The 14581-nt window shown below is 51.1% G+C and overlaps 1 protein-coding gene and 1 long non-coding RNA gene across 3 annotated transcripts in view; one reads left to right on the forward strand and one right to left on the reverse strand.

Annotated features, from left to right (window-relative positions):
- Positions 1–2859, reverse strand: part of LOC127031544 (uncharacterized) — a 5495-nt gene extending 2636 nt beyond the window's left edge. Inside the window, exons 1-3 of one of the 2 annotated variants that reach the window (XR_007768563.1) lie at positions 2698–2859; positions 2384–2446; positions 806–1909 (exon numbers count right to left, since the gene is read on the reverse strand). Coding sequence is in view for 1 of the 2 variants with exons in the window: in XM_050918475.1 (XP_050774432.1) it covers positions 860–1909; positions 2384–2410 (1077 nt within the window). In the remaining variant the exon portion in view is untranslated. Of the gene's footprint in view, positions 1–646; positions 1910–2383; positions 2447–2697 lie in introns of those variants that run through there. The other variant, XM_050918475.1, reaches the window with a different exon arrangement.
- A 299-nt stretch (positions 2860–3158) lies between these two features.
- LOC127031577 (uncharacterized) lies at positions 3159–10138 on the forward strand. The gene is made up of 2 exons (XR_007768564.1): positions 3159–3732; positions 4443–10138. It is a non-coding gene; the product is annotated as an uncharacterized LOC127031577 (long non-coding RNA).
- Positions 10139–14581: the final 4443 nt, after the last annotated feature.

Genomic DNA, 14581 nt, shown 5'->3' on the forward strand with positions numbered 1-14581 from the left:
TACTGGTACTTCATACCGGGCCGGACCGGCTTTCTTTCACCTCTGCTGGTACTGTGCTCCAGTGGCTCCTCCCCCTTTCCATTGACTCCATCTTCTCCTACAGGCTCCTCCTTCTCCCCCATCCAATTCCCCCCTTCTTCCCCCAAGTGTCCCCTCCCCTTCCACCTCCCCTGTCCCACTCCCGCTTCCACCCCCTAACTCTGCCCCATCAAGCCCCTTCTCCATGCTAAGGGGAGTTGGTGGCTCATGGAGGTGGGAATAGGACATGGGGCCTTTCCCCTCTAGATGAACTGGGGGGATGGAAATTAAGGAACTAAACCAGTGCAGCTCAACATGCTCATCACACTTGCAGCTCTGTATGAAGATAATTACTATAATCCAGTCTCATGCTTCAGGGTATCAGGGCTCAGGGGGTTCATTGGGATTTTTTTTCACCCTCCACTGAAGCAGCCCAATCCACCAGCCAGGCATCTCAGAGCTCTGACCCACCCTGTCCCATCTCCAGCTATGGATGATCCCCGATACTCATCAATCTTATCCTTCTATAATCCTACAATTTAACTCCCTTCATCTTACAATGATTATATATGCCACGACATGTTAGTTAATCATAAGATCACACAATAAATGAAAAATAGAAGTGGGCTAAAATAGGAAGGGAAGAAAGTTTAATTAAACCATCTTTGTTGCAGAAAAGATTTGGGTAAAGCTGGGAACAGGAAGAGAACAGCTAGGATGAGGTGGGTGAAATCTGGCCAGCTCAGGGAAAGATCGGAAGGGGTAATACTAGGGCAAAGCAGCTCACAAGCACGCATCCAGAATAGCAGCATGGTGCTGCATTCTCCATCCTCACGGGCGCTTAGGGGATTGGAGGCAGTGGGATGCGGTCGGGTGGGTTGTTTTCTTTGGTGAACTGAATGTCTCTGCAGAACAAGACGGGCTCCTGGCCTATGCCAAGCTGGTACTGCCAGATGTATAGGTTCTTTTGGGGTTCCAGGATCACCTGGATTGACTCCTCTTCTTCTCGAGCTTCGTTCCAGTCCTCCTGCTCCGTGCGTATGCTTCTCCCGCCGTATTCGGCCTTGAGAGAGAACTGGAGCTGGGAGATGAGCTTGGTGAGCTCTCCAGCCCCGAGGGACATCTCAGCGGAGATGCTCCAGTTGTTCTCAATGGTGGACATCTTCTGTTTGGTGTAGCCCACTTTGCGGGTGACCTTGTCGGACCAGGTGATGGGGGAATCGGAGTTGTTGTGCAAGGTCTTGATGCACTCCCAGCCGCTGGTTGAGATGCCCTTGGTGAGGGTCAAGCCCCCAGGGAAGAAGTTCAACACGTCTGGGTGGATGGAGAAGAAGGAGTCCAGCTTGTCTTTGCTCGCATCTGGGTACAGGTAGAAATGAGCTCCCCATTTCTCATCCATCTTGATCAGGGCTAGGTATTGATCGATGCCAAAGTAGTAGAGCCCATTGCAGCATTCAGGGTGCAGGGCAAAGGTTTTTTCACCTCCAGCTGTCCTCAAATTAGTCACCCAGCGGATTTCTCCCTGGTTTTGGAAAATGATGAAGAAGGTCCAACCAGCCCTCCCATAGTGGTCCCCACCGCAGCACCTGGGATGTAGCTCAAAGACCTGAGCTCCCTTATCTGTGCTCAGGTCCTTCACCACCCGGTAGGAACTGCCCTTGATGATGTAGATATTGGATTCCTGCCTGTTGCCCACATAGTGATCGCCACCCTGGCATGCAGGGTGCAGTTTCCGGATCTTGATGTCATGCCCCCTCTCAAGGAAATCTTTTGTCTGCAGGTAGCAGCCCAGGTCGGAGCGGACAATGCAGTCCCCATTGTCATCGCGAAAGACATCTGTGCCCAGGGAGTCCTTCCGAGGGACCAATGTTCTAGGAACTAGACTGGAGCCCTGGGATGGAGACAAAGGGGAGGGAGAGAGGGGAGCAGTTGACAGCAGGACCAAGGCAGTTGGAGAAGATCATGTGCACATGGGGTTGGCATGGGACACAGCAGGGGACTTCTCTGTTTCTATCAATGGAAAAAAATTTCAGTGACACCAGGAGTGATTCCCTCAGGGCAACAATGACTCCTCGTCACTCACCCCAGTGGAGCTACGGCCGATATACACTAGCTGGAGTCTGGACTATTGACACCAGTGGAGCTGTGGCCGTTTGACACTAGCTCATCTGATCTTATATGATTCTTTGATGTTTGAAGATCCCCTGATTCCAACAGTGACCAGGCATCTGGAACAGGAATTGGGCAGCGTTGGGAGGTGCCTGCAATGAAGTCTCCTAGATATGCCCTGCACCCTATCCCCAGAAGGTGCCATGCTCCTGAGGGAGGGCGGGGAGGATCCAATCTCACACGGGCTCCCACTTACCACTGTTGATCTGTGTGACTGGGCCATATCTCCCGGCTCCCCCTGTACGTACGAAGGGCTGCCCTGTGTTGAGATAAAGAGGGGAGGAAATGTTAACAGTGTCCTGACCTGTAACCCTGTGCCCAGCCAGGAGTCCGTGAATCAAGCTCCCAGGAAAACAACGGACCAAAGGTCCCTTAGTCCTGACCAGCTGCAGCCCCCTGGTATCCCAGCCCTGGGCTTAGCCCTCCTGCCCCCTCTGCCAGTCCCAACCCATAGCCCCCAGCTATCCCAGCCCTGGGCTCACCTCACACAGCTCCAGCTCACATTCCCACCTGTAGATGCTCTCAGCTGATGGCAGCCCTGCTTGGGGACAGGAGTGAGCTCCTGGGCTGGACTGAAATGGACGGGACCTTAGAGAAAAGCAAAACCAGCCCTGAAATATTCTGTGTGTAAACACGGCAGAGGACTGTTTTTCTGCTCTCCAGTGGCTCCTTCCCCCTTCCACTGACTCCACCTTCTCCTTTAGGCTCCTCCTTCCTCCCCCATACAATGCCCCCCCTATTCTTCCAAAGTGTCCCCTCCCCATCCCACCTCCCCTCTCCCACTCTGCCTTCTGCTCTGTAACCCTGCCTCTGTGGCCCAATTGAGCCCCTTCTCCTAGATAAACACTCTCCAATTCAGTCCATCCCCTTGCCCTGCTCTCTGCCAGGGTCACAGCTGCTCCACCAGAGGGTGGGGATCCCTGCCAGACTTTTATCTGCATGGGTCTGTACTGCAGCCATCTCCTTTCGGCCCATCCCATATCTGCAGCAGTTTGTGTATTTCCAGTGTGGGGAGCAGGACGTAACCGACTGGGGCTGAAGATTTGCCACTTTGTGAGCAGGTTAGTACATGTATCACGGGGCCTTTCCCTCTAGGGAATGCTGGCTGTGATGCAGCCCCAGAGCGGGGGATTCTTGGCTCAGGGAGTTGGGAATGGGACACCGGGCTTTTCCCCCTCTAGATGAACTGGGGGATGGAAGATAAGGAACTAAACCAAAGCAGCTCAGCATGCTCATAACACTTGCAGCCCTGTATGAAGACAATTATTACAATCCAGTCTCATGTTTCAGGACATCCCTGCAGGGGTCAGGCAGGAAGAGTGACCCCGATGCCCCATTGGCTCTCTGTATTCTGGAATGTTTTTTCACTTTCCTCAGAAGCATCAGGGATCATCCCCAGCTGGAGACAGGATGGGGTGGGACGATGCTCTGAGGTGCCTGGGTGATGGGTCGGGCAGGCATGCTCATGATTCAGCTGATCATCAGAACTGACATGGAGAATGAATCACCCCCATACCCCTCATGTCAGATTGGCAGCGATCTAAGGTAGAGGGTCATCTTTCTCTTCAGTGTGGGGCAGGTGTCACCCGCTGGGGTCATCTGCCACTGACTCATTACCTTGCCATTGCAGAGGGCTCGGGCCTTGGTGCCGCAGCATTCCTCCTTTTCTCTGCTGGTGGCCACAAGAGCTTAGTCACTGTAGCCTACAAGGCTAACCTGCTTGCTTGCCAATATTTTTTTCTTACGGATTTCTTATTTCTTTATGGTTTTGATTATTTGTTTTATTATAATGTTATGTGATGAAGTGGGGTTTTATTCACCTTGTTATGTTGCATGTGAGTCTTACTGTTCTATACTAACGCTGTGTGTACCTCAGTTTCCCTGGGTGCTGCACCAATGCCTACATGGTGATGGGAATTGGGGGAGTGACTTTTACTGAGGCCCTCGGGGCAGGTGAGGCTGCCCAGTTGTCTCCATGTAGAGGATGGCCGATGCCCTTCCTAATGTAAGCCCCAGGGGCGAGATGCACGAGGCGGCAGGACAAAGGCTGGAGGAGGAGCAGTGGGAATGTTGGAGGCCAGGCAGTGGGGTCCCAGGTCAGTCTGAGTTTTGGGACTCGGAGATGGGAGTTGGGCCTGGAGTGTCCCTAAGATGAACTTGCTTGAAAGTCACTGATTTCTGTGCTAAGAAGCTCTGTTCTAGGCTGTGTTCCTGTTGACTCTATGATGCTGGCTGGGAATCACTGCTGACTGCAGAGTTGGGGTGCAGGCCAGGAGCCCCGCCCGGGCAGACTTGCTGCGGAAGCACATGGTGTGGAAGGGGCTGCTGAATGCTCCGAGGTCAGAACCAGGAAGGTCAAAGCTGTGTAAGCTTCTTGCCCTGCTGACAGTGTGCTCAGAGAGAGGAGTCACACTACGCCAGAGTCCTGACTGGCTTCATACAGAGCAGCTCCAGAGAATTACCACAACAACTCCATGACAACTGGTGGGGTCAACTGCTCCCCGTAGACAGAACATCCTGCAGTAAGTGACTGGGGAGCAGGAAAACGAAGGGGGACTAGTGAGAGCCAGGCAGGCTGAAGGCTCAGAGAGGTGCGGTTCCAGGAGGAGGAGGAGAGAGATTGTGACCCCTGAGAAGGACTGTCACTGATAGGGTTCTTCCTAGGAACATGAGGATGTGAGAGAGCACAGGCCTGTGAGTCCGGACAACTTGGGAAAAATGAAGAGATGGCCCATAACCGTCTCCTTAAGAAGGACGTTGTACAGCTGTGCAGAGAGATAGGGCTGTGCATTGGAAAGTACACCAAAGTGCAGCTGATTGCTCAGTTGGAAGAGAATGATCACTCTAAGGCCGCGAGAGAGACTGGGAGCAGCCAGGCAGCTCCAGGGGACACCCTGGGCCCTGACCCAACTGAGGCTGCAGGAGGAGCTGAAAGCAGTCAGGTGATCCCTGGACCCACTGTGACCTACCTGACCGGCAGGGGATCTTCATGGCTGAGTTCCCCATCAGTGGAGCTGAGATGGCTGGAACTGGAAATGGAGCTGAAACTAAAAGAGCTGGAGAGCTGTGAGAAGGAATGGCAGGGCCATGTGAAAGAATGGGAGGGTCATGAGAGACAGAGAAAACCTGAGGAAAAGCAGACGTGGCACTGGTGGAGCTGAGAAGCAGAGAGACCCCTACCATGGTGAGTGGGGATGGGCCCAGGAGGGGCCAAGCCTGCAGGGAACTTTGATATAAAATTGTTGCCCCAGTTTATGGATGGGGAGGATATGGACGCCTTCCGTACTGCCGTTGAGAAGGCTTGCAGTTTGCACCAGATTGACCTGCCCCTTACTGGGTCCCAAAGCCATCGGGTTGTTCAGGCAGATAGATGGGGTGGAAGCAGGGGACTATGAATTGTTCATCTAAGCCCTGCTGTACAAGTGTGGGCTGACCCCGAGCTCTACAGGAAAAGGCTCTGCAGTTTGCAGAACACCCCGGGGGTGACCTGTCTGGAACTGGCCATCTGGATGAAGGGATACACCCGCAAGTGGGAGAATGGGGTTGGGGCCCAGACCAAGGAGGACATGATCAAACTGGTGGGGCTGGAGAAGATGAATGAGAGCTGCCTCCCTGACCTGAGAATGTGGCTAATGGACAAGAAGCCGAAGGACTGCCCAGTGCAGCACAGGGCAGCTGGCTGAGTAGTTTGCAGACAGCAGGTAGGGCTCTGGAAGGAATCCCAAGGGGACAGACCCACGTTGGTGTGGAGGGGAGTCACTCAGGGACTCCCCAAAAGGGAGACTTGGATAAACCCCTTCCAAGGGGAGCAGCCAATACCAGGGCTGACTGATCAGCCCCAGGGGACCAATGGGACATGAGGTGTAATTCCTGTGGGCAGAGGGGCCATGGATGGCATGGCCTGAGATGATGGCCCCAGACTGGGGGTGCCCAACACCTATCTGACCCTGACGGGCATGTGCAGGCCCCCAATTAAGGTAGCCATAGCTAGGGTGTGTCTGATATGGGGGGCCAAGAAGGGCCCCAAAGACATGGGCTGCCCCATCAGCTCCCAACCGAGGATTGGCCAGGTGGGCCCCGGAGTGCCCAAGTCATGACCTGTAGCCAGCAAAGAGTGTGGGGCCCTACCCCAGTGGGAAGGGAGCCACCAGGGACAGGGCTTAGTGGCGCTGTGAGCCCAGACCCAGGCAGCGAGAGGGAGCAGGTTGCCATCTCTTCCCCAGCCAGTGAATTCCAAGCCAAGCTACGGAAGGATCCTTCCTTGGAGAAGCTGATGGACCTTGCTGGCCACAGCACTGCCCCTGGGAGAGATCCCTGTGGGAGAAAGGATTCCTGTGGGAGAAGGGATTCCTGTACTGTGAATGGGTTCCCCAAGGAGCACTGGAGTTGTGAGGGATCTGGAGGCAGCTGGTGGTCCTCCAGAAGTACCACCGCAGTACCTGGCCCATGATATTCCTCTCTCGGGACACCAAGAGATCCAGTGCGCCAGGCAAGGTTCCTACAAAACTTTTACCGGCCCGGAGTCTTTGATGACATCCAGCAGTACTGCAGGTCCTGTGAGCCCTGCCAGAGCGTGGGGAAGGCCCAGGATAAGGGAAAAGCTGCCTTAAGACCTCTGCCCATCATAAAGGAGCCTTTTCAGAAAGTGGCTGTGGACATAGTGGGACCCCTCCGCAAGGCAACCCGGTCAGGGAAGAAATACATTCCGGTGGTGGTAGATTTTGCCATCTGGTACTAGAGGCAGTGGCCTTTTCCTCTGTTGAGGCAGACGCTGTGGCAGACTCGCTGCTGACCATTTTCAGAATTGGGGGGGTTCCCCAGGGATGTCCTTACAGATCAGGGGTCCAACTTCATGTCAGCCCTGCTCTGGTGCTTGTGGGAGAAGCGTGGGGTCTGGCACACTTGGGCCTCAGTGTATCATCTTCTGTCCAACGGTCTTGTGGAGAGATTCAGTGGGACTCTAGAGATGATGCTGAAGACCTTTATGAACCAGCACCCACAGGACTGGGACAAGTATTTACCCCGTGTTCAGCGAAGTGCCCCAGGAAGCTACAGGGTTCTCTCCTTTTGAGTTGCTGTATGGGAGGTGAGTGAGGCCCCCCTGGACTTAATGGGGGATGAATGGGAGGGGAAGGCCTTTCCCGATGGGGAGTCAGCGGTGGAGAATGTATTGACTTTCTGGGAAAAACTCACTGAGCTCATAGGCTTGGTGAGGCAGAATCTAGCCAGGGCCCAAAGGAAGCAGAAGATCTGGTATGACTGCTCAGCGCATGTCCGCACCTGTGCCACTGGCGACCAGGTGATGGTTCTCATTCTCGTGAGAAAGAACAAACTACAAGCTGCCTGGCTGGGCCTATTAAGGTCATGAAGCAGCTGAAAGAAGTGAGCTCTGGTGGAAGTGTCTAACCAGACTCACAGCCACAGGGTGAACCATGTCAACATGATGAAGCCGTATTTTGACAGGGAGAATTTGGTACTAGCCGTGTGTGGGCAGTGGGTGGAGCAGGGAGACGATCCCTTGGTGGATCTCTTCCCTGAGACAGGAGCTGGGCCATCGCTGGAATCAGTTCCTCTCTCTGACCAGCTAACCTCTACTGAGCAGGCAGAGATCAGAGAGGTGCTGCATTCCTATCTGCAGCTGTTTTCCAACCTGCCTGGGCTCACTAACCTGGCTATGGAGGAGTGGAGACAGGAGCTCACTCTCCTGTAAGATGCTTCCTCTTCATAGTCATGGGGAAAACTGCCCAAGACCTGGAGAAAGAGGCCAAGGACATGTTGTCTCCAGGGGTGATCCAGCCATCCTCCAGCCCTGGGCATCTCCCGTGGTGCTGGTCCCCCCAAAAGATGGGTCTATCCGGTTCTGTGAGGACTTCTGGAAGCTAAATGCCATCACCATGTCCGATGCCTACCCCATGCCTAGACCTGACGTGCTCCTAGACAAGCTGGGGTGGGGGTGGGGGAGGCTCGTTACCTCACTAGTATGGATCTCACCAAGGGCTCCTGGCAAGTGCCATTGGATCCAGATGCCAGGCTGAAATCTGCTTTTATCACCCCTCTGGGGCTATATTAGTTCCTTTTGGCCTCAAGGGGGGACCTGCAACCTTCCAGCACCTGGTGGCCCAATTACTCAGGGGGATGGGGGACTTTGCCCTGGCATACATGGATTATATCTGTGTCTTTAGCCAGATCTGGGAGGAGCATGTGTCCCAGGTTAAACAAGTGCCGGACAGGCTCCGGGATGCAGGACTGACTATTAAAGCTGGGAATTGCCATGTGGGGATGCCAGATATCTCATTCCTGGGCCCCAAGGTGGGGAGCGGCTGCCTAAAGCCAGAGCAGGCTAAGGTGGAGGCGATCAGAGATTGGTTAGCTCGGCTCCCCATACTAAGAAACAGGTCCAAGCTTTTATCAGGACGGCTGGGTACTGCCGGACTTTTACTGAGGCCCTCGGGGCAGGTGAGGCTGCCCAGCTGTCTGCACAGAGAGGATGCCGATGCCCTATGTAACCTGAGCCCCAGGAGGGGATGCAAACAGGTGACACGTTTTGCCCAAAAGCAGGACAAAGGCCAGAGGAGGAGCACCTGGCAGGCCAGACATCGGGGTCCCAGACAGCCTGCGTTTTGGGACTTGGAGAGTGGGGAGTCCTGGGTGCAGGGCCTGGAATGCCTTGATTGAAAGTCCTTGATTTCTGTGGTAATAATCTCTGTTCTACGCTGTGCTCCTGTCAACTAATAAACCTTCTGTTTTACAACACTGGTTGAGAGTCACATCTGACTACGGAGTTGGGGTGCAGGGCCCCCTGGCTTCCCCGAGACCCCTGCCCGGGCAGACTTGCTGCAGGAAGCACACGGTGTGGAAGGGGATGCTGAATGCTCTGAGGTCAGACCCAGGAAGGTCAAAGCCACGTAACTTTGTAAGCTTCTTGTCCTGGTGACAGTGATATCCTGGCTGGCTTCAGATGGAGCAGTTCCAGAGCCTCTCCCTGATGACTCCATGACATGTTATGGTAGGTTTACAGGTTTATATTAAAGTAGTTTGGGTGTAATGCAAGGCCCACACAGGCCACATCCTGTATTTTGAGCTAAGGCAAAGTCAGCATACAGATGTCTGGGACTTTGATGAGCTGAAGCATAAGGTCCATATGTGATGTTGCACCCCGTAATGCTTTATAGAAATATGATTATGAGTGTAAATATGACATAACTGGAATAGGTTTTATGCTAGGTATGATGTGTTACGTATCTTTGCAAAGGTTGTGATCTACTGACTATGTTCATCCTATCTGTATGCATGTATCATTTTTATATCTGAAGTTATGGGCATTGGCTCAACGCTTGTATTTAAAGTGTTTGCTGTAGGAAGCACATAAGACAGATTTGGTCAGCATAGCGTGAAGAGGTTATTCCAGTAATTGGGAGTATTTAACTAACAATGGACTTTGGGAGACGCCAATCCACATCTGAGCTTTCCTGGGAACGTTCAAACTCACATGTAAACAATGGCGTCGGCCTGCAAAAAGCTGAATCATCCATAAACACGTGACTTGCCCAGGTGGCTAGAGACTCCATCCTGTTGCTGTGATGTTGCACAAGAAAGAGAATATAAAAAGCCCTGGAAACCCCTCCATTTTGTCTTCAGCTGTCTCAAGAGAGAGCCAAGCCATCTTCACCCCAAAGAAATGCCTGAAAGAAACTTGAATAAAGGACAGTAACTACAGGGGTGTAAGTGATTGCTGGACCCAAACTAGGAAGGAGTCTAGTCTGTCAAAGCAGCTTATTGGAACATCTCTGAGGGTGAGAGTTACCTGCATTTAGTTTCTTACTGTATTAGGCTTCGACTTGTGTGTTTTTGTTTTATTTTGTTTGGTAATGTACTTTGTTCTGTCTGTTACGACTTGGAACCACTTAAATCCTACTTTTTCTATTTAATAAAATCTGTTTTTGCTTATTAATTAACCCAGAGCATGTATTAATACCTGGGGGAGCAAACAGCTGTGCATCTCTCTCTGGGAGTGTTATAGAGAGCGAACAATTTATGAGTTAATCCTGTGTAAGCTTTATACAGAGTAAAACGGATTTATTTGGGGTTTGGATCCCACTGGGACCTGGGTGCTAGAGACAGGAGCACTTCTTAAGCTGTTTTCAGTTAAACCTGCAGCTTTTGGGGGAGCTGGTTCAGACCTGGGTCTGTGGTTGTAGCTGGCTAGCGTATCTGGCTCAACAAGGCAGGGTACTGAAGTCCCCAGCCGGCAGGGAATGGGGCTCAGAGGTAGTCCCAGCACATCCAGGTGGCAGTTCCTAAAGGGGTTTCTGTGGCCCAACCCATCACACCATATATGTCTGGAACCCTTGGATAGATAAAGGATGCGTTGAAGCAGACTGGCAGAGGGGGCTTCCAAGTTCATACCCTCAAACTTAACATGTACACCACAAGGAAAAAACTGAAATAACCACGAGGACAAAAATAGTGGATGTGAGGATGATCTAATATCATTAATATGTATGTATATGTCAGCAATACATATAAACATACCGGCCTATGGAGTAAGTGCACTCTTCAATTCTTGTGGGTGAGGAAGATAAGTTTGAACATAGAAGGAGGGCCCAAGCATCCATGCCCTATAAGAAGGGGTGAGCCACCTTGCCAAAGGAGTTTGTTTTCAGAGCTTGATTTTGTTTTCTGAGCTAGTTTCTAAATGTCCAAGCTTTATTCTTAGTTCATTAGTGTAAGGGTATGTCTACACTATGGGATTATTCCGATTTTACATAAACCGGTTTTGTAAAACAGATTGTATAAAGTCGAGTGCATGCGGCCACACTAAGCACATTAATTCGGCGGTGTGTATCCATGTACCGAGGCTAGCGTCAATTTCCGGAGCGTTGCACTGTGGGTAGCTATCCCATAGCTATCCCATAGTTCCCGCAGTCTCTCCTGCCCATTGGAATTCTGGGATGAGATCCCAATGCAAAAACAGTGTCGCGGGTGATTCTGGGTAAATGTCGTCACTCAATCCTTCCTCCGTGAAAGCAACGGCAGACAATCATTTCGCGCCCTTTTTCCCTGGATTGCCCTGGCAGATGCCATAGCATGGCCACCATGGAGCCCGTTTTGCCTTGTCACTGTCACCGTATGTGTACTGGATGCTGCTGACAGACGCGGTACTGCAGTGCTACATGGCAGCATTCATTTGCCTTTGCAAGGTAGCAGAGATGGTTACCATCCCTATTGCACCGTCTGCGATGCTATTGTAAATTGGCGATGAGATGACGGTTATCAGTCGTTCTGTACCGTCTGCTGCTGTCATGGGTGCTCCTGGCTGGCCTCGCTGAGGTCGGCTGGGGGCGCATGGACAAAAATGGGAATGACTCCCCGAGTCATTCCCTTCTTTATGTTTTTTCTAAAAATAGAGTCAGTCCTGCCTAGAATATGGGGCAAGTGTACTAGAGAACCAGAGAGCACAGCCGCCCTGTGTCAGAGCCCCAGAGATCCCGTAGAAATGATGAGCTGCATGCCATTCTAGGGGGTGCCCCTGCAACAACCCCACCTGTTGCTTCCCTCCTCCCCCAACCCTCCTGGGCTACCGTGGCAGTGTCCCCCGATTTGTGTGATGAAGTAATAGAGAATGCAGGAATAGGAAACACTGACTTTTTAGTGAGATAAAAAGACGAGGAGGAAGCCTCCAGCTGCTATGATAGTCCAGGCAGGACATTAAAGGGTGGCAGGAGAGAGGAGCCCAATCTCCTGCTGCTATGATAGTCCAGGCAGTACAGAATCTTTTCTTTAGACATGAAGGAGAGAGGGCGGGTGCTGATAGAGCTCATCCGCCAGTTGCTATGATGAAGACAGTTACCAACCATTCTGTATCATCTGCCGGGCATGACTGGGAGTCATTCCCATTTTTACCCAAGCGCCCCCGGCCAACCTCACCGAGGCCAGCCAGGAGCACTCACAGGCGGCTGCTGCTGCTGCTGCTGCTGCTGCTGGATAGCAGTCATATTGTACCGTCTGCCACCAGGAAGGGGATGCTGGTGTTCAGAGCTGCAGCACCCTGTCTACCAGCAGCATGCAGTAGACATAGGGTGACATTGAAAAAAGGCGAGAAATTTTTTTTTTCCCTTTTCTTTTTGTGGGGGGAGGGGAAGGGTGTAAATTGACGACATATACCCTGAAACACCCGGGAAAATGTTTTTGACCCTTCAGGCATTGGGAGCTTAGCCAAGAATGCAAATGATTTTCGGAGACTGCGGGGACTGTGGGATAGCTGAAGTCCTCAGTACCCTCTCCTTCCCTCCATGAGCATCCATTTGATTCTTTGGCTTGTCACACAGCACTGTGCTGTGGACTCTGTCTATCATAGCCTGGAGATCTTTTCAAATGCTTTGTCATTTTGTCTTCTGTAACGGAGCTCTGATAGAACAGATTTCTCTCCCCATACAGTGATCAGATCCAGTATCTCCTGTACAGTCCATGCTGGAGCTCTTTTTGGATTTGGGACTGCATGGCCACCCATGCTGATCAGAGCTCCATGCTGGGCAAACAGGAAATGAAATTCAAAAGTTCGCAGGGCTTTTCCTGTCTACCTGGCCAATACCGTTGATTTGCGGCAACACTAACCCTAATCCGACATGGCAATACCGATTTCAGCGCTACTCCCCTCGTCGGGGAGGAGTACAGAAATCGGTTTAAAGAGCCCTTTATATCGATATAAAGGGCCTCGTTGTGTGGACGGGTGCAGGGTTAAATTGGCTTAACACTGCTAAATTCAGTTTAAACGCGTAGTGTAGACCAGGCATAAGAGTCTGTTAGTTTTAATTGTAAGTTTTAAGTCAGTTAGGTAAGTAAAACTAAGTTAGTTTCAATAGCTCTTTGCTTTAGCTTCTCCTAAGCTCTGCACCTCCCATTCTAGAACTGGGGAACCTGGAGCAGAACTCTCTTGGAATTCCAGACACTGATCCTTTGTCTCTTACCACCAGGTTATCAAGGAAGGGTATGAGTATATTAATCAAAAGCTTCATAGTATATAACATCTTATGTATCTTTAAAATAATAGCACTGCATTTTTAATTTTGATTATTTTCCCAGTTGATTACACTTTGATTATTATTCCATTTATCATAATAAAAGTCTTAAAGATTATATTTGTTTCAGTGTGAGCATCGTGTCGTACCATCTGAGGGTCCTTGGCATCCTCTGTGTAGTGTGACAAAGCCCTGTCCTTGTCTCTGTGGGCCCTGTGCTTCCTGGCGGATTTTGCTAGCCTCAGAGGCTCACTGTGACCCTCCACATAGCCCTTCTCTCTCTAGACACAAGGGTCACAGCCTGCTGAGGCATTTTCATCATAAGCCAGTAAGGGAGGTGAGGAGAAGCAACCCTCCTTCGCACAGTCTCTGTTGTCTCCCAGTCTCAGTGATTAAACAGGGGGAGCCTAGGGCCACCCTCTACTCTGGGCTCCAGCCCAGGGACCCTAAAATTAGCAGCTCTGGTAGCTGACTTTTTGGAAATAGGACGTGTACAATTCTCTGGGCCACTTTTCCACAGCAGTCCCCACTTCCTCAATATCTCCTTCACCATTACCGCAGGGCCTCCTTCCTTGCACCTGAAACGGACCTGCTCAGTTCCTCCAACAGCACAACTTCCTCCTACAGCTCCTTCCTGACTGACTGACTGACTGACACACACACACACTGTCTAACTGGGAGGCTTTTAACCAGTTTCAGCCAGCCCCTAATTGGCTTCAGGTGTCCAATCAACCTAGCTATCTTCTCTGCCTTCTGGAAAGATCTTAATTGGCCCCAAGTGCCTTAATTGACCTGGAGCAACTGCCATTTACATATCCTGGTACCAGGGATTTGTTTAGCCTGGGGCTAATATATTCTGGATCCCAACAGGACTACTTTTCTATAGTCATCTGGCCTTGCCCCATCACAGTAGCCTGATTCTGGGACAAGAACCTTATTGCCTTCTGAACAGATTCATTGGTGAGCCTATAACCCATCCTATCCAAATTAATAGTATTAACCTCCGAAATCAGGTAACAGAATTTGTGAGCCAGCCAGGAGACTCTAGGAGCATGTGACACGAATTTTTAGGAATTCCAGACACCTTTAGACCCTTGGGAATCTCACCTGAGGCAAAAGCGAAGAGTTAAATATAGAGAGCTAGAGTCTAACTTAGTAAACTAATTGACTGTCTTAGAGCACAGGAAACCTGATTTTCTGAGACTGCTTCGTAGGAGTGGTCCCAGTATTTCCTGTTTTGTACTGTCGTTTGACTTAGAGTTTTTTTTCCCATTCTTTCCTAACCAGAGGTTTTGCAGTCTAATCAAGCAAGATAAAAAATAATAAAGAGTAATAGCATTATTTAAAGTGCTGCGTGCTGCAATTATTTAGTCCCC

Source organism: Gopherus flavomarginatus, chromosome 11, assembly GCF_025201925.1.
Source record: "Gopherus flavomarginatus isolate rGopFla2 chromosome 11, rGopFla2.mat.asm, whole genome shotgun sequence".
NCBI lineage: Eukaryota > Metazoa > Chordata > Testudines > Testudinidae > Gopherus > Gopherus flavomarginatus.